Below are 19,636 nucleotides of genomic sequence, written 5' to 3' on the forward strand. Positions count from 1 at the left end.
TATATTCCCTTATATGCCCCCGGTAAGGGTATGTAGGATGCTGGCCTGAACTTGGTGGGATTGAGTCGTTAATGCTCCGTCTGCATGCGACCTGCAGTGAACACCATCCAGCCTAATCTGTTGAGAAGAAGGGAACACTTCTCCCGAGCTCCGTGTAGAGTGGAAGAACAAAGTTGTTCCCCCGCATTCAGTCTTGTTGAGTGAAGCTGTTGAGACTTGAGACCATGTTCATCGGCGCTTCGAATGTACAGTTCTCGTCAAAAGGCGCTGCAAGCGCTATTTTTCGTCCGGATTGGGGTCGCATCGCCAAGAGTGCCAAGACATATTCTGGTATTCATTCTTCAGAGCCGCAATCCGAAGCCCGCGACACCTATTAGCTCATTCGATTCCTCATGGAAAGCACACATGAAAGTCCATTGCCCCGAGTCCGCGGAATACCCCGAGGTATCTTACGCGAGTCCTCTTTTGACAGAAATGTTCAGTAGTTCCGAGATCGGGCGTGCCCAGAACGCACGTGGGAAGGATGAAAGGCTACGCAAGACGTGCATGGTATCCGTACACCAACGGCAGTTGGCGTGTTGCGCATTTGCGCAATCGATGCTCTCAAGGCGGAGAAATACCAAGAAAGCGGCCGCCAAGGCATTGATAACATTCTATTCGAGCCACATCCGTGTATGTGCCGTGGAGTTGATCGGCCGGACTGCTCTCTCCTTTTACTTCTCTGCATGCCGGGAGCCGAGGAGTAGACTTCAAAATTTGCTGAACGAACACAAGAAGGGCAATGGGCAAAATCGATTTCCCGGACGCCAATTGACGGTACAGCAAAATCCTTGTCGTATTGCAATATCTCAGAGCGAAAGAAGCTCGGAAATGCCGTGGGCTTGGGAGAACGTAGGACGTCGCCCCTGAGTGAGACAAGTTCGCTCACCCACTGTATCCACCCCCTTCTTATGAGTTGATGCAGCATGCGAACTAGAAGCAAAACTGACCTGCTCGCGATTATTTACGGGTGAATCAAATTGTGCGCGCTCAAGAAAAGCGACTACCGGTATCTTCCCTATCTCACCCGGAAAAGAGTTGAACCTACAGCTAATCAGTGGATGTACTTCTGAGTCTTGGACTAAAATGACATAGTCTTATGCAGTGATTGACGTGATTAATAGACTGCATGGTTATTTTGACCTAATCGATTCAAATACTGACACCTTAGATATTCATGTTCTGTCGCACTTTGCTATCGGCTCTATCTACATTGACTGGTAGCTAACTCGAAGCAAAGCATAGAAGGAAAGAAACAGGGAAAAGGCTCCGAGCACACATCTGAACGACCGATCATCTCTTTCAACTGTAGAGTCATAATACAGGAGCACTTCCAATAAGTCGGAGTCAAAGTGCCTGAGATGTTGGAAGGCGTGGAAGTTGGGGTCGGTTGTTTCATAATTGTATGATCTATGCTCAAGGGACTTATTTCAGTGACGCGGCACTATGCAGAATCGAGACCTCCTTATGTATCGCATATCAAGATTAAAATGAGGACAAATAGGGTAAATGATCTTCAGATCGTATTTTCTGCAGAAGCTGTCAAAACAATTATATTTGCGACTCTTGACCCCTCGATGTATGAGAGAAACTGTTGATCATTCAGACCATCTTCGAGCCAGCGGAGTCGCAGAGCATGTCTTCGTAGCGGATCATCAAAAGCCGCATCATCCCGAAACCCGCCTTCACCGGTTATTCTGACGTAAAATCAAAGATATGGCAATTGCTTACATACTGGTATCTCAAGTCTCAGATGGAGGCCATTATAGGATGCAATCTCGAAATAAGACGTGTTATGAAGAACCCAGGATACTTAGGATCAAGTATCGTTCAAACAGGATCTAACTATACGAAATTTGAGGTATGATATCAGAGTTGCCCAATGCAGGCAGGTAACTTTAGCAAGACAGAGTGGACATAGGATTATTTTGGATCAACGTGCATTAGTAACACCGCCAACGCTCTAACGAACTCCAGCAGAGTAGAGCCTGATTACTAGAACATCGAGTAGCTGGCGGAAAAGGCACGTATCAAGGACGGTATGGACCGCGCAAAAGTCCTTTCCGCATACTTTACTTTTACTTGGAAAACTGATGATAAAGTTTACCTTCGCCCTCTTCCTCCTCCTTCCACATCCATAAACTCAATATAATGTACGATGTAGAGCTTGGTCCCCAAGGAAAGACCCTCCTGATGATGTATACGCCAACCGCAATGACTATACCCTGGACACAAGCTGCGCTACTGCATCTTCGACGGTGATATATCTTCAGACAAGTCGCAAGTATCCACCGAGTCCTGGCACACATTGTAGCGTGTGCTGCATCAACTTCGTACAGTTTTGACTGAATAACATTAATTGAGTTCATCACTCCGCCGTTATCAATTCTTGACGTTGGACAATTTAGTAAATCAGCCTCTACGCGTGCCACATCGGACGTCCATATGATGAAAAGAATCAGCGATCATACAGCGGTCACTGACGCACAGATAGTGTTGCTGGAGTCACCTAGTTGTTGTGAGTCTATCTCGGTCATGCTGAGGTTTTGACGGATACTAAAGTAAGCCCAGCATATCAGTTTTTCTGTAGCATTCCTCGCACAATTCTTTCAGTTTGACGCTTGAAGATCACATTGGGCAACAACGAATTGGATATATGACCACAATCAATCTAACTTCTTTCAAAAGAGCTTTGCTGAGAAAAGTCTCCATTCGAAACAAGTTTCTCTATTCACCACAATTGGGACGGCCATTCATAAAATAGATGGTGCCACAGAATACTCTGCCAAACATTAGTTCCTTCTCAACGACCATTTGAAAGCCGACACAGAACATCTTCTGTCATCTATTGAAGATGTAGCAAGAGGTACTCATTTTCGGAGGATATGAGTAATCCTGAATGGCTCTCTGAGATGTCGATAGTATTCCAATCGAATTAAAACCAAAACATTGGTTAAGTGCGAGGCAGAGTTACCCACAATGTGATTACTCATAGATCGTATCAACGAGTCCGTTTCCATGCAGAGTTGAACCTGGTGCGGTCATGTTTTCTGCCTGATTTTCCTTGGATAAAAAACTATATTCGCGTATCATGGCTTGAATAGGCCTGCAATGCCTCTCAGTGTTTGCTGAACGTCCCATGTCACTGATCAGTAGATCAAGCCCCAAGGCACAAAGGCTCATCAAGAATTCTTCTCACCTATCACGAACTGCCGCAGTTATAGCATGGCTAAGAAACGTTGGAAAACAAATATTCCTCAAAACCCAGGAAGATCGACACTCGCTTCCTATCCCCTCTATCCCGGCATCACTTGAGTTAAACACGGCTCCTTGGCAATTCCGTAGAACATCGAGTACAGCGCCGGCGAAAGTCGTTCGTGAATCACCCCTAGTCTACAACACTTTTATTGAAGATTCAATAGAAAATCCCTTCAAAACATCAATTGAACCAGATTGAGTAAACTAAGTTGGTGTTAGCAAGCTGGACGAGTCGCAGATGGAGCGGCCCAGACGAGCAACCAATTGAGAATTCTACAGGGATTTCCCTGCTTGTTTCTGTTAAGGCGGGAAGCAATTAGATCCCGGAAGCGTTAATTGCCGGATCCTTGTAGGAATTGAATCAATTCTTCATTCGTCCCCCAGAAAGGCTTTCGAAGATACTCCACCGGGTAAGACCAACGAGAACACCGGAAAAGATTGATAAAGGTGAATCAGCAACGAACGGGGGAACAGAGATTTTGCATGCCCTTCCTTGCGTGACATTTGATGAATTTGTAAGGTCGTCAGCAAAAACGCCCCAATCAGGCATACTTTTGCGCCATTTTCACTCTAATCCAAACAAGCTCCTTACCCCACAGACCACAATAGCTTATTCGCACCTTAAAATCTTGCATGGGTCGCCTGAGCTTCCGGGCAGTTGCCGCCTGCAAGGAGTCTGCTTCCGGCAGCTCCTATTTGATCACCTGCCTTTCTCACCCCTGAGTGATCGGTCGATGTTGCCGGCTATGCGCGTACGCAAGGGACTAGACGTTGTCGATGACTGTGATTCCGTCTTTCCGCGGATGAGCGAAGCCGTAGAGTAGAAGGGGACCTGGCTGATCTCAGTCTCGCCACGGGAGGTTCTGACTCGGTGAGACTACTTCTTTCTGGTGCAAATTCGATACTCACTCAATTTGAAATCAGTCAAACGCATAGTCGACATGTTTAAGTAGTCGAGACGGATCGTTCAGCTGAAGCATATGTACTTGGTTTATTGCTTCAATCAAGCTGGTAATATCTACATGAATTTCATGAAACCGTCTTTATCCACGCACTTGCAGACAACATCATTTACAAGTCATCGATCAAGGGGCTGAGGCCCTGCGCAGTGCCAAGGCGGTCCTCGAGCCAGAAGCGGAGTCTCTCAACAGCCGCGCGGTCAGACATCCACTTGCCAAAGGCGGTAGGGTCGGTACCGGGCATATCGAGGATGGCAGGGTAGTTGGCGGGGGGAGCGACGTCGCCGCGGACGCTCCATCCTCCGCGGGCGGTCTGGAACTCGGAGCTGAGGAGGTAGGCGTGCAGGAGCTTGGCACCCTCGGGGTGAGGGGCGTCCTTGAGGATTCCGCCGGTCTGGGGCCAAGAGACGAATTGGCCCTCGATGGGGTGGGAGACGTTGATGGGCGCGGTAGGAGTCAGGCTGCCGGAGGAGGTGAAGGTGGCTCCCCACTGGGTGCCGTTCTGGCCGAGGATGGTGCGGGGGGTCTGAGTACCGCGGACCCAGCGGGGGTTCAGGGCGATGAGCTTGTCGAGCCAGGCGGATCCGTATTGCTTGAGACTAAGTTGCGTTGTCAGAACTGAGTGCTGACAGTAAGCTAGAGGTATTGTGACTTACATGAGATCAAAGGCAAAGAGGACGGCATCGTCGTCGTTAGGGTAGGTCAGGACGAGCTTGTCCTTGAGGTCGGGATTGACCCAGTCCTCCCACTCGATAGGAGCCTTGATGCCGGGAAGCTTTCCAGTGTGCCACTGACCAGCCCAGGCAATGATGTACATGCCATAGTATGCGGCGGTCTCGTTGTTTTTGAACTCAGGGAGAATCTGGTCGTATCCGAGAGGAGCGTAGTCCAAGAGCGCACCCTCAGACGCCCAGCGAGGGTAGTCGTGGAGGGTCTGGAGGATGATGCTGTCGACAAAGACGTTCTTGGCGGCAAGCTGGTCGTCCAAGTTACCGTCATGGTACTTGGAAAGATCGACGGTGACGTTGAGGGTCATGCCGGGAAACTTCTTCTCGAAGCTGGCCTTCACAGAGTTCTGCTGAGTCAACTCATCACCACCGTGCCAGAGAGTAACAACACCACCCTCAGCAAGGGCAGCTTGGTAAATCTCATCGATAGTGCGGGTCTCAACTTCGGCAGCGGCGTTGACCAGTGCCTGAGTGCCCAGAAGGGCGAGGGCAAGCAATGAGCGAACCATAATGACGGACTAGAACTAATCGGAAGAAAGAAAGAATGTGTGAAAAGCCGTTGATGAGCCACTTACACAATTGAGCTGTACGATCCTTCTTCCTCCTTCTTATACAACGGCGCGTAAATACACCTCCGCCCCTTTTCCTTTCGACTCACAAAGGGCCCGTAGGCCAGTGACACCATCTCATGATACCTTCCTAGAACCAGGCCCCAACCAACAGCCATGCTACACAAATATCCATGTTGTAGAGAACTGCTAGCGAAGTCTACCGCGCGCTTCATGACGAAAGCAGCGGGAGGTGCCGTTGACAGATGAGACGATCCACGAGCGTCCTTCCAGATTGGTCCACCCGTCCCATCCTTAGTTCCTGGTTTAGTATTGATGGATGTATTTACAACGTACAGGCCAGCATAAGTGTAGACGGCGGTATGGCGTACAGACTACAGAGTAGTAGCATGTGCGGGATAAAGCCGCTCCAAGCCTTTGAACGAGTCAAGTCTCGTGCCCCCCACGGAGCTTGTATCCAATCCGGAGGCTCGTCCGATGAGCATCCCATCGGAGGACTCCGGCGTCGGTGGGATGGCGGAGTGGAAGTCTCCACCGAAAACCCAAGGAACCAACCAAGAAGCTGATTTGACCGGGATCTTCCCATTCGCCATCAGGGGTATAGCGGAAGGTATTTGATTCCGGCTCAATGGATCCAGCAAACAAGCAAGAATTGGGCTGGATCATGGGGTGGAAGGAAATAAGAAATGTACAGCCCCGTTCATGTCAGCGTACCGCAGCAGCCAGGGCAATGGCGACCAGGGCTATGCGAGAATGAGGTGATCTGCGCCCAGATCTCGCATGAGTCGTGAGTTTAGCCTGTGCTAAACATGCTTAAATGACAGTTTTCAAGGTGATGAGAAATGGTGACAGCACAGAGTTGGATCGCCTAGTCTTTCGTGGAAGCCACTTTTGGAATCTAACTGAGTTAAGTGCGACGATGTTAATTGACAAACAGTACAATATTCGGCAAACCAATGTCATAATGATCAATTTGAGGATTCCTTCAGCAACATAGCGAAAAGCAAATATTTTGTTCTCCCCTTATCTTTCTCACCTTCTGATATGGCATGCAAAACTCCGCCACAGGCCTCGTGAAAATCTTTACTGAAAGCCGGGTCTGAAGCGGATCGTTGGCATTTCATTCGGAATATCGGCACCGAGCTCCACCTCAAGTCCGTCACGACATGAAGGCCATGATTCGAGTTTCATATGAATTGCCAATATTCAGCCTGGCTCGGAATCGAAGACTAATCATGGAGTGCACTCTGCTAGTTGCACCGTACAGGAGTCGCTCATGTACGTGTGTGTCGGATTACGCTATGTTTCACCACTCTGCTCCGTGATATGTGGAACGTAATAACCATCGAGAGCTGTCAGTTTACGTGCCCGTTTTCGGTATCGCGTTCATGCAGCCCCGGTAGTCTGATGATCGTCATGCTAAGCCCGGTTTTGCCGATCTCAATCTAGTAAAGCCTACGACCCCGTTGTTGTCTACGAGTCAGTCTTGAGTACCTTTAAAGGTGCAAAGAGACTGGATGCGAAGATGCGTTCTGTCTCAATCAAGTTCTAAGTCTACTCCCGATCGTGGTATAGGCATTGTAATTTAGTTATTAACATAAGGTTACTTTTTGGGTGACCTTCTACCTGGCACCACCAGGTCTGACAAGATTGAACATGAGTAAGGAGTTATAAAGGGCTGTATGACAATGAGTGATTTCGGGCAATGGTCGTTCATCTTGGCTGGGCGTAGATTCTCTTCGATCATACAACACAAGCATGCTGTCGTAAGGCAAGCAACTCAGAGGAGCACTTGAGAAAGCCAGTTGGAACCCACCAGCATAGTTGAGTCAAAGAGACTGCACAAATTGACAACGTCCAGACGTATCTAAAGTCACTCCGTCATGAGCCCACCCCTGCGTTGCGAAACATATTCCCAAACGAAAATTATTTTGTCTTATCTGTTTGAGGGAGCACTAGGTGTTGAGGCTTCATTCATGGCTCATTCTGTAGGTATAGGTAGAAAACTCACTTAATAACGTTCTGTCGATGTCAAGATTTCTGTCTACCCGACCTATGTATAGCTAACTGCATTGCTGGCAGCCAATTCCGTAGTTAATGGCGTCTGTTGAGTGCACCAATTACGGGGACAATTGTATAGGACCTGGCATGACCCAGAACTTGCCTATCGCTGAACGTCGAACAGCAAACTTTGAAGAAAAGCCCCGCCGTCAATCTGCTTGATTCTGTAAGACCTGGGTGGTTATCGTCTGTGCCCAATTGGTACGACGTATGTATTGACAGAACTTATTGTGATGAGAACGGAAACTTCCAACACTGGAGGTCCTCATTTCTCAAGGAAACAGATGATCAATGCCAGCCGAAAGCCCAGGAGCCTGTCAAATGTCGCGATCGTGCCCCGTCAGTTAGCTCTCAAAGTACGCAACTATTCATGCATCGGCAGCACGAGGATAAAAGCACAGCCACAATTAGCGACGCCAAGGCCAACGAAACGGCAAGAATACGCTGACAGTCACACAAGATGCAACAAGAAGCTTTGGTAAGCATTGAATATGCGACGCAAGTTCAGCCTTGACAGTGGGGTCACCCCTGAACTATTCATGCAATCCCGCGTAAAGCTCGGTCGAAAGGCAGAAACTGGCGAACGCTAAAAGCTTCCGTCCTGACCACAGGGCTGATGGTGGTTGAGGAATAACCCTGCTGATACGTAACGGCCCGGCCCCGACCTCATTGGGCTTTCCTCGTTGGGTTCAGTGTTCAGTCTCAGCTGCGTTGCAACTGACTTACACTTTTTGCCTTTCTACGCCCTTGTCCTGTAGGATTTTGCGCTAGGTTCGTCGTTAGGTTGCTCTGTACGCCCGTTGCCTGGGTCTGTAAACCACCTCTCAGTATTACAAGGCAGCGTAAGTGGGTAAATGGCGATGGGAAGATGGTGGTTCTTGTAGTTGATATTCTTCAGTTCAATTGCTAGGCAAGGAGTCTCCGTGAGGTTACCTCCGCTGGTGCCTACCCCCATATTGCCGGCTCCAGAGATTTTGGCAGATGTTACTAGAGCGAGCAAGACTAATTTGGAGCATCTGACAACATCGCTCATATTCATTTGCTTGATCAAGGTCTTGTAGATAAACACAGCCATGGTATCTTGGTACACGCGGTCGATTGTGGCTGGCTAGGCTTGAGATGCACAGCTTACGGATAGATGCGGCTTGACTGACAAGTCTGGAACTCTGACTTGAAAATCTTTTAGAATTCATAAACACTTGTCATTTTCATCACTCCAGAAGATAAAAATTCAAAACTTTCATTAGATAAGAATAGTTGAGATGCTACGAGTTCCAATATCGCACTGTCACAGGGGACTCGCTACGGTGGGGCTGTCGTTCACGAAGTACTCGAGGACGAATACGAAAGTGTTCGATTCGATTACATGATCCTCCTCTTTCGAGCTGTTTTCTTCCTCCCCGCCACCCTATCACCACGTTCACATCACCCCCCCCCCCCTACCCACGAATTCCTTGCACGTATCATAGTGACAATTTCTTTCACCATCCACGTCTCCCCCAGTCCACCAGAACCCGTATTTCTCGCCGCGATACCCAGCACGGCCGTCATACTGATCCTGCTCCTCTATGCTGAGAACGTCGCAATAGCGCTATCCAAAGCCTCCGCAAGTTGACCAGTGCTCTGTTGCGCAATCGGGCGGGCGATGGCAGGGACCTTGCCGAGTAGGGTGTCACCGAGCGCGCCACTGCCAGTCTTTTGTTGCATAAGAGCATCCTTAACGACGGAACTGACACCAAGCTGATCGAACACGGGTTTCTTCTGCGAGAGGTCGCCGAGGGTAGTCTGGACCTGCGTGACGAGGTCGCCGGCAGTCTGCTGGAGGCCAAGTGCGCCAAAGAGACCAACGCTGTCGGCACTGTCGATCATGGAGGTGGCCTTTGTAAGAGCATCTTGAGAACCTTGAGCCGCGGTGAGAACAGGAGCCACAGAGTTGGCGTCGTTGGCGGAGATTCCCTTGACGGCGGTATCGAGCTTCTGGAGAGAGGTCTGGACCATGCCGAGAGCGGTGGTGATGGTATCCTTTTGGCGAGCGACGAGGAGAGGAGCAGCGGTGATCGCCCACGCCTGGAGGGCGACAAGAAGAACCTGAAAGCCGAGCATTTTGGAAAAAGTGAAGATATTAAGATAAGACTAGAGAGGACGTGTGATGGAATACAGGATTCGGAGATCGTTGGTAGGTAGAGATGAGCTTGAATAGTGGAGAGAACGACAACGACTTCCAAACCAAAATCGGAAATGGTGTGCGGCTCTTAGTTCGATTTTATCAATATCTGGGGTAGACTACCCAAGGCCTATTCAGCGTTTGTTTTCTCCCATCACTTTCCATTTCGGGACACACTGGGGGGCGTTGAAGCTTTCCTGTGTTGAATGTGTGTGGTCTACAACTACTTTTCTCCTTCAGCCTTCCTCTTTGGGTTATGAGACGCAAAGGAGGTTCTTGGTGGTTCACCCTGACCGCATGGGGGTCCTAAAATGGTACTTGCTTGGGACGGCTTGACACGCTTGCGTCCATGTAGCTGTAGCCGTAAACCGGCTCCGGGCGCCCACCAACCGCCACTGTCTAGGAGGGAGGGAAGCGTTATAACTCGTCCGAGTTGTGGATTACTCCAGATGCGTGGGATGACATGTCGATCTCGAAGGATCAACCCTGGCATCATGGGGGGAGATTGAGTGGGCTCGCTGAGCCGCCGTTGGCCCTACATCTGGCTTCCAGGGAACTATCGCGATAAGCTCATGAACTGGGTGCTTAGTGGACTGCGGGGTGAGCCAATGAACTCAAGCCTCTCGGAACTTTCCTAGCGGTGACCCCCATGGGTAATGTCTGTTCCTCCAAGGGGAAGCACAGGCACGACGGTGATCAGCCCAGGCAAGCCGTTGGACTTTGGAGCCAGTATGGTTTTAGTATCAAAGCTGAAACGCTTTGTTGCGCGGACCGGCCGTCGTTCAGTCGAAACACCCAACAGAGTTGTGTTGGTGATGCGCCAATCGCAATTCACCAAAGCGCCCAATTAGCCAGTCATTGAGTAGTCACGTCAACTAAACGCCAGCAAGCTGCCAAACTGCCAGAAAAAAACCTGACCGGATGGTCCCTCGGCAAGCCTTCACGATGATGACGCTCGTGATTGTCGGCTGCGCCTGTCAAGATGGAAATGGGAAATGGGTGTAGTGTCCCGCCGAGCTGCCGATTGCCGGTTTGGAACTCTCAGCCCTGCCCATTCGCACTCGCTTAACTGCCTTGACAAGCTGGCAGCCCAGAAACAGGTGGTCTTGACTGGGCCGACTCACCTGATATATGTTCAAACGGTCTGCCGGCCTTAGATGTGGGCTTTCAACGGCTCTGCTCCGGACATCCCATCTATTACCTCATTAGGGTAGGCTTTGTATGTACGCTTGGATCGGGTAGCCTTCCCGCCCCATCAGGCAAGGGGGACCGGCATTTGTTCTACGCCCTATGAAGAGCCATATGCGGCATGGAAGATCAACCGGCACGGGTACTGAAAAAGCTTATTGTCGGCGAACGGTTTGTAGATCGGGAGGCCTTGCAGCCTGCAGGACATCACACCAGCCTAGACGGGTAGTCTCATGCTAGAATATGTGAAGAAGCCTGCAGAGACGGCGCCACCCATGCAGGCTTCGTGAGGCTTGGCTTCTCCTTAGCTGTCGCAGCTATGCACACAATGTGGAAATATCGATGGTGTTTTCCCCCGGATCTTGATCTTCCACAATTGTGGTCATATCAGACGGCCTTCCCCACACGAGTTAGACGACTTGTAGTGTCAAACGAACGGCTCGGATTCGGATGGCTTGCAAGATCCCTTGCATTAGAACACTTCAGCATAGCTTATATGCCAAGAGATGGTACTCTGTAGTTGACTTTCCGCACTTCACTTGATAGTATTGTGATTTATCCTATTGTTCCTGCTAAACTTTTGGGAAAGCGATCTCTTGCCCAAGTGTCCTGACTGCTGGCCAAACAGTGACATGTCGAAAGGGTCTAGTTCTGACATGCGCTCGGAGGTATTTCTTTAAGCCAATAAATGATACGAGCCTATCTACAGCGCTAACAGACCAGCTTCCTCTGAGTTGGGGAAGTGTTAACGACTGTGAAGCAGTCAAGTGGCCGAATACCATATTGGCCTTGAGATTTATCGCCGATAAGCCTACTTACCACTAACAAATACCCGTCAGGGGACGGTCACTAATGCCCTCCCGTCGGGAGAGCCATCGGGTCATTCTTTCAAAGAACTTCCTGCCTCCAAGAAAGGCTGTGAATCGGCCCGATGAAGGGCAGTGGACTCATATCATGAGAGTGATTGCACCCAGTCTCATCTTCTCTGTTTTAACGCGGGAGCCGTATGGACGAAAGAGGAAATTGTATCCAAGCTGCCCCATCACCCAAACTGTAACACACAGTTTAACGCCGCCGCCCAGGCTTCTAACCTTCTCCCCTTCTGGTGACGCGAGAATTTTGACGTTATCTGCCCGGCGAGTCGTGTCAACTGAACCAAACACCCTGCGCTGGAGCTTTCCGAGCTTGACCTTTCGATCTAGCACCCGTTCTGACAGGTCGATATCAAACGGCTCTCGGACGTTCCGGAAATCAAAATTGGCCTTGCCCCATGTTCTCGGGTGCTTTCATTTCTTCTCCAGCCTAGGAGGTCACCTCACCTAAACTTTCAGTCTTCCTTCCCTTGAGAAAATCTGAACCACGACGATGGGTCAGAGGAAACCGACATCGAACTGATTGCATCCATCCTCAGACAAGACAGGCGAGTCAACTCATGAAAAGCGGCTGTAGTGTCTGAATCATCGCATTCGCACAACAACTGAGCCGCAACATCTGGACCCGAAACAAGGTCCCTGATAGGTGTTTCTGCCGCCATAGAGAAGCACGGAACTGTCCCAGGAGACACATCCACACTATCTGACACAGCCTCCGAGTCGTGTTGTCCGGCGTGTGGAGGTTGATGAAGCGGGTGAACCACATGACCAATTAAATCAGCTCTGTCGGGACCAGAACCTGCCAGCCGGAAACTGGGCAGAAATAATCTCGACCCCGGTTCTGGGTCTTCAGACACAAAGGTTTACGAGTGAACAGGTGACTGGATGACGGGAGTTTCTCCCCGGAACTTCAATGGATGCGTTGCTCTGCGACAAGGGGCAACTTTGTCGACTAGTACCAACTTTGAAGCCTGCATGGACAAGTGAGGTGTGCGAAGCAGTTCGTAACACAACATGACAGGAAACGGTGCACTAACAATGGTCTCTACAGAGCGAAGTGTTTTTCTGCCTTCTGTCTTTTGAACGGGCTACTCTTGACCCGAAGATGCCACTCATCTTATTAGGCTGAGAGTTTACGTTTACCTTTAATGTGCTTAGAAAGATTGATAGTGAAGCCGCAATGTGCGTAAGAGCACGATTACTCCATAAGCTTGGCGAACAAACAACGGCAGCAGTTGCGAGCTCAGGGAACGAAGATAAATAAGTTCCTAAGTGAGGAAATGAGAGGACTGGCAGATAACTTACGCTCCGACAACACGCATCGGCTTGCAAACTCACTGGTTGAATTCTACTCCTGTGATGCCCAAAAACCGGTTTTGAGGAATACCAAGAATCTGTGGGTTCCAATAAGTTTTCCCGCGCGTTTAATCCTCTGCGAGCTTTTCTTTTGGTTTGCTTTCCAGTAAACTTTCAACCCGTCGCTAATCATTACAGAACTTTGTCCCGACTCCCCACAAACATGGCTCTCCAAAACTTTCCAAGCCGTCAACTCATTGTTCATTCCATAACACTCAAGTGCCAAGGAACCCTGCAAGTGCCTTTCTTTACCATTACTCAAAATCATCGTGAACTTCACTCCCCACAACCAGCCGCCTACTTCTCAACGCCTTTGCCGACGATACCCGGCACCCAATTTTGCTCGCACACCGCATGTCCTCTCCACTAACAGTTCCACAGAGACCCCTCCTCCTATCCAAATCCATCCATATTTCCTCATTCGGCGCAGGTCTGCATCAATCATCGGGCGCTTGGTCTAGGGGTATGATTTTCGCTTCGCATCTACATCTTAGCATCCTTCGTGAGCTTCAGTTGCGCAATCTGTGAAAGGTCGTGGGTTCAATTCCCACAGTGTCCAATTGTTTTGCCATGTTTGATTGTGGGGCATCGCTTTTGCTTCTGGAGTGAAATTGAGTTGACTTGAACCCATTCTGAGTCTACTTCGGGCGCGATTTGAGGGTTCATGGCGGTATGTTCGCATTGAAGCAAGAATTGACGCACAGTGATTGTGGTTCCTCAAGACCGCTTCAATAGATGTTGCCTTTTTGGCATCTTGAGTTCTTTCAGAGTTTTGTCCATTGTGGGGCGGGTTTGATGCATATACGCTATTAGCACTTAAACTCATTGACTACCTCGTCAGCATCAAGTTGCTCAAAAGCCTTAGAAATAGGGAGATGATAGCCGTATTTATGCACTAAGGTCTATGGATTCTAGGGTACTCATTCGTCTTTTTGGTATTGCCCTACTATGAAATACCTCCGTGGCTTACTGGATATTGGGTGAGGGGATTCCCGACGTGCTCAGATCATCCACGCACGTGTGAGGAATGTAGTCTTCAGAACAAGTGCTACGGCGTTGCTTCTTGTCTTTCGTAGGCTTCGATAGCACCATAGCCTGATAGACGGCGTCGGGTTCCGGCTCTGAGAGGCAATCCACACCAGAACCACCAGTTCCCGCCGCTGGCCGGCTTGCACCAAGTTCTCCGCCAGCCTTTCCGGTAACCTCATCGTCAACTTCGGATGGCGCTGGTGCGCGGGTTGTACGGCTACTACTTGGTGTTCTCTGAAAAACAGAACTGATCTTTCGGGTGATCTGCTGCATGAACCCTGGTTCTGGTTTGCGAGTGTCTTGTACCAAAGGCTCTGCGAAATGGGCAGAGCGCCGCCTGGTATTCTTGGCCAATTCGCCGGGTGCCTTGTTTTCGCCGCATGCATGCGAGTCTGACAAGGCCTCGGAGTCTCGGTGAGAGGGCTTGTTTTTGATACTCGCAGGATCATCCAAGGGGAGATTTACCTCGTGGCTCATAGAACGGTCGGAATCTCTACGAGGTGAGTCCTTACTGATGGGTGCGACACTACCAAGTCTCGCGTCAATTCCCATATGATACATGTTGACCTTGCTCTTATCTTCATGTTGAAGAGGGGCAAGACTAGCCGGGGTGCTCAGCCACTCATCCGTGCAGTGTCGCTGTGGCAGGCTAGGGAATGAAGTGATTGAAGAAGCTTCGTCATCGACACTGGATTCTTTGAGGTTCTCTTTTTGACGACCTAATCCGCCTACAAGCTGAGAACCGAGCGAGAAGCCATGGAAATCAGGAGTATCCGACGAAGTATCAGAATCAGAAGCCCGACTGAGTCCCTCAATAATGCTAGACACATTGAACATGGAAGAGTTGGTCTGGGACACAGCAGATATTTGCACTTCGGAAGCATCCGAAACCGGTTCTCGGGTCTGGTCAGAATGTTCTGCCAGCGTATCAGCGAGCCACCGTATATCAGTGATACTGTTGCGTGATACAATCGTGGTGATGGGTGCCGGTCGAGCCACACTTCTCGACCGTACCTGACCATCAACAGCGCTTCGATTAAAGAAGGAGGCCTCGGGTTCGTTGATGGTAGTCGCTGTATCAGCTGCACGAGCAGGTCGTAGCTCAATGGCAGTCTTGAGGAAGCTCGGCTTCCTGGCCAGTTTTGTTTGGACCACAGTATCAGTTGCTTGCTGGGTTTTGGAAGCATCCTCCATGGTCGTATTGTGCTTGCACATTTCTTTGAAAACGATCTCCACAACGTCTTGTACTTGATCATCGGTGAGAACGTACTGGCATGAGGCTTTGTTGCATGGTGTCCCTCCATCGGGGTCGCTTGGGGAGATATCCGGCGTTCTTCGTTGACCAGCAAGACGAACCCGTACCTTTCCCATGATTTGCTGCATCAAAGTATTGGGCTTTCCCCAAATGCTGTGACCAGACCGTCTCGGGGTGTCGGAGAGATGCTCGGACCGGGATGGGTGTCGGCTATGACGAACATTGATGGAGCTGTGGCTGCCTGAAATATCGCGTCGGCCTCGTTTGGGCATCGTCGTGGGGCCATGTTGAATGTTGGACGTCAAGCCGGTACCTGATTTGTGATTCGTTCTCCCTGATGATGTGTTCTGAGACTCGCCGGCAAGACCCTTGTTTCCTACGGCATTATTGATTAGCAATTAAAATGCAAGGTGTCTTAGCAGATCATGCCTTGACCTAAAATACCTGACAGATCCCCCTTGGTGACTGCTTCTGCAGCGGCCGGGGGCAGACAGTGGTTATGGGCCTGACTTCTAGTCTGATCCATGCTCATGCATCTTGATGGCCGCCGGAAAACCGGACTGGCTTGAGGAGCCCACGTCATGGTCTCGGCGTCTCCATTACTGAGCAAGCTGCAGTCTAGGGTAGTGGGCGGGCCCGGTGGCACGATAGATGGACGCCGGCCGAGATTAGGGTCTATCTGCGTGGTGGTCGGATAGATGACAGTGCCATTGTGGCATGAGGGAACGAATACGCCTGGTAGCTGCGTCACAGTTGGAGTTCTATTGACGGACAGGCTGTGTTCTCGAGTCGACGGTGCAGTGCGGAACTCTTCGTCATCGAATTCTGAAGGGTCCCTCATGTTGGAATGGGTTGAAGGCTAGCAAGAGGATGAAGCAAAGTCATACGACAAATATGGAATAATACGAAGGGTCAAGAAGAGGAATAGGCAAGTAAATGCCACGAGAAGAGAAGAAAGCAACGCCCCTGGTTGTCATCGATTTGTAGTCAGATGTTCTTCGCTAGGATTGTTGTCGTGGATAAAGCTGCAGAGAGGTTAAGGTAGGTTGAAGATGGACGATAAAGAACCTGGAAGACGAGGTTCGCGTGGGAAACTCAAATCACGGTGCCCAACAAAATGTGAAATAGCAGCCCATAGCAGCTTCCCCATCCAAAGAACATGTACAGTCGTCACGATGGAAGGAGCTACGCGAGTCTCACCGTGGGCAGTCACCGCCCAGAGGCCAGTTCAGGGCTTCTCTCCACCTCATTCTCAAACGGATTGCATGTCGGTAAGAAACAGGTGTGCTATTTCCCCTCTCCCCTTTCTTTTTCAATAGCAAATGAGTAATTGAGATAGGGATCATTGATACAATGCAGCTCAAATTTGTGATGTTCAAGAAAGAGTTCATCACCGGGGTGGCTACATCTCTTGGTGCTCATGCTGGGATCGTTTGCGGACTCGAAATCGTAGCCAGTCAAGTAGGCTCAGACGACAACTGTTGACCTTTGCCCACTCCACCACTTAAGCAGTTTGATCTGACCAGCCGACATAGGAAGGCGCATGCTGTGCTGGTGGTCGGAATGGATTGGAAGGGACTGTATACCTCACTCAGTGAGTTGTTGGTGAGGAATATCACAGAAGGAATGAGTTAAGACGAACATAAGTAAGATGACGTAAGCAGGGAAATATGGGTCACGGTGCCATCGCACAGTGCTGCCATGTGAGCACGGCCCCAGGTGGAAAATATTCTGGACCAATTGAAATCCCTGCGCAACACAAAGCAAAGGGTTTTCGAGGGGATCGGCAAAATCCTCTAGCAAAGGAGCTTACTTTTTTTTTTAAGTTCCTTAAGCTCCCGCTGCCATTCATTCTTTTTTGGCGGGTAACGACGCTCAATCACCGTCCAACGTTTGCTCCTTCGCGGCTCCCTCTTCCTGCGGTGCGGTAATATCTAATGATGCCCCCGAGTGCTGCTCCGACTGCTTCTGATCCTGCTGGGCCTTCCAAAACCAGCAGCGCCTACACGAGGTTGCACATCTCTCCTTTCGACCAGGACCTCTTGAAACTCGTCATCCCAGCTGCGATCTTGCCAAACGCCCGAAATATCTCCTTCCATACCATTGAAACCTTCCCCGACAAGCGCTACGGCTTCGTCGACGTGCCCGACGCGGACGCTGAGAAGATCAAGAAGAGGCTGAACGGCGCTGTGCTGAAGGGCTCCAAGATGCGCATCGATAAGGCCCGCCCCGCCGAGGACTACATGCCAGTGGCTGAGAGCGAAGAGACTGGCAAGAAGCGAAAGAAGTCGTCCAAGGAAAAGGAGGAGAGGAAGAGGCAGAAGCGCGATGAGAATGTGCTCGAGGGCGTCGAGCTTCGCGATCGCAAGGTCAAGCGGGGCTGGACCGTTCCCGAGGAGGCCAAGATAAGGGAGAAGAAGAGCAAAAAGGAAAAGGGAGAGAAGAAAGAAAAGAAGGACAAGACAAAGAAGCGCGAGGAGCGCTCAAAGTACACAGACAGGGAGGAATGTCTGCTCAAGACAAAGCTGCCCTCCAAGCAGCTCCCGGCGGCTGCCGATCCCGAGGACGAGGGCGATCGCAAGAAACGCAGGAAGAAGGCCAAGGAGGTTGTCATCCACGAATTCGAGAAGACGACAAAGTTCCCTACCTTCCTCAAGGCCGCCAAGCCTGCGCCGACCGAGAACCTCACAACCGAGTTTGTTGAAGGGAAAGGATGGGTTGACACCCAAGGGAACCTGATCGAATCATCCAAGACTAGGAGAACAGCCACGGCACCTGTCCCCGAATCCAAGAGCCCCAAGCCACCAAAGAAGGTCAAGGCTCCCACGCCTCCACCCGTGGACGACGATACTACAAGCAGTAGCGGCAGTTCATCTGACGAGGATACTTCTTCCGACGAGAGCTCAGATGGGGAGCCAGAGCCGGCCAATGTCACGGAAAAGGTCAAGGCTACACAAATTGTTAAGGCGGCGCCGGTGACACCTGCAAAGCAAACGCCAAAGGCTGCAGGTGATGAAGACAGTAGCAGCGATTCATCATCGTCGTCTGACGATGATAGCTCCGACTCGGACGAAGAGATGGTAGTCGAAACTACCAAGACTTCTGTCCCTGCCAACTTTGACAGTCCGCTATCTGCAATCAAAGCCGCCGATGCATCGCGGCCCAGATCCGCCGCTTCCAACGCCAGTCTTACCATCAAGATACCACCATCGACCCCGGCCCAAGTTCATCCCTTGGAAGCTCTCTACAAGCGCCCAAAGCAGGACGGTAAGGAGGCTACCCATCCCGCCGAAGAAGCTCAACCTTTCAGCTTCTTCGGTGGCGGCGGCGATGACATCGAAGAAGACGTGGATGTTGCAGCATCCAACCAAATGCCCATGACCCCGTTCACCGCACAAGACGTCGAGTGGCGCAACGTTAGAAGCGCTGCACCCACGCCCGACACAGCGCACCCCAACCACACGAAACCGTTCTGGGCTATCGGCCACGACGGCGAAGAGGATGAGGAGGACGACGAAGAGACCCGCGAGGAGATTGAGGCGACATTGAATGCGGAGCGAAACGCCGACCCCGAGGGCAGCAGCGGGCCCGGAGGCGACTTTCAAAAGTGGTTCTGGGAGAACCGGAGAGACCTCAACCAGTCGTGGATGAAGCGCAGGAAATCAGCGGCCAAGGAGAGGCGCCATCGCGATAACAAGTCGCGTGCCTCCAAGGCTGTGTAGAGCATCAACAGGGACGACAAATGCATAGCAAGGCATCTATAGAATCACAAAATCTTGAAATTCACCTGCCCTGACCAATAACAGCATCCGACTGAGGCCCAAACGTGGATAGGCTAATTCAGACAAACAGAACAATGACTTAACCTTTTACCATGGTATCTCGGCCTCCAGCTGCAGACAGAGCACGGAATCTGACCATAATCTGTTATCATTCGGCTCCTCTCCCCCTCCCCTTGCTCGCAGTTGGGGTAAGATAGGTAAGATAAGACAACCCCGGCTTCCCCCGCCTCCCGTTGGGAGAGATTCAGGGATTCAGGGAATAGCAGGGGAGGGATATCAAAAACTCCGTCCCAATACATGTGAATACCTTAGCACCCGGAAAAGATCCGTACGTTGATCAAGCCGTTTGGATCTCTTGGGCTCTTGGGCAACTTTC

The 19,636-nt window shown here is 50.5% G+C and overlaps 4 protein-coding genes across 4 annotated transcripts; 1 reads left to right on the plus strand and 3 right to left on the minus strand.

Annotated features, from left to right (window-relative positions):
- Window positions 1–4,368: 4,368 nt before the first annotated feature.
- Window positions 4,369–5,493, minus strand: CABS01_16352 (ABC-type Fe3+ transport system; the record flags this gene model as incomplete). Its single annotated transcript, XM_060549683.1, has 2 exons — window positions 4,369–4,855; window positions 4,913–5,493. The coding sequence occupies 2 exons, from the start codon at window positions 5,491–5,493 to the stop codon at window positions 4,369–4,371; spliced, it is 1,068 nt and encodes a 355-aa protein (XP_060389459.1).
- A 3,687-nt stretch (window positions 5,494–9,180) lies between these two features.
- On the minus strand, window positions 9,181–9,717 carry CABS01_16353 (cell wall protein; the record flags this gene model as incomplete). The annotated part of the gene is made up of 1 exon (XM_060549684.1): window positions 9,181–9,717. The coding sequence occupies one exon, from the start codon at window positions 9,715–9,717 to the stop codon at window positions 9,181–9,183; it is 537 nt and encodes a 178-aa protein (XP_060389460.1).
- A 4,443-nt stretch (window positions 9,718–14,160) lies between these two features.
- CABS01_16354 (uncharacterized protein) lies at window positions 14,161–16,319 on the minus strand (the record flags this gene model as incomplete). The annotated part of the gene is made up of 2 exons (XM_060549685.1): window positions 14,161–15,854; window positions 15,923–16,319. The coding sequence occupies 2 exons, from the start codon at window positions 16,317–16,319 to the stop codon at window positions 14,161–14,163; spliced, it is 2,091 nt and encodes a 696-aa protein (XP_060389461.1).
- Window positions 16,320–17,415: 1,096 nt separating this feature from the next.
- On the plus strand, window positions 17,416–19,200 carry CABS01_16355 (uncharacterized protein; the record flags this gene model as incomplete). Its single annotated transcript, XM_060549686.1, has 1 exon — window positions 17,416–19,200. The coding sequence occupies one exon, from the start codon at window positions 17,416–17,418 to the stop codon at window positions 19,198–19,200; it is 1,785 nt and encodes a 594-aa protein (XP_060389462.1).
- Window positions 19,201–19,636: the final 436 nt, after the last annotated feature.

This window comes from Colletotrichum abscissum (genome assembly GCF_030869225.1).
Source record: "Colletotrichum abscissum strain IMI 504890 chromosome Unknown Scaffold_93.1, whole genome shotgun sequence".
Lineage (NCBI taxonomy): Eukaryota > Fungi > Ascomycota > Sordariomycetes > Glomerellales > Glomerellaceae > Colletotrichum > Colletotrichum abscissum.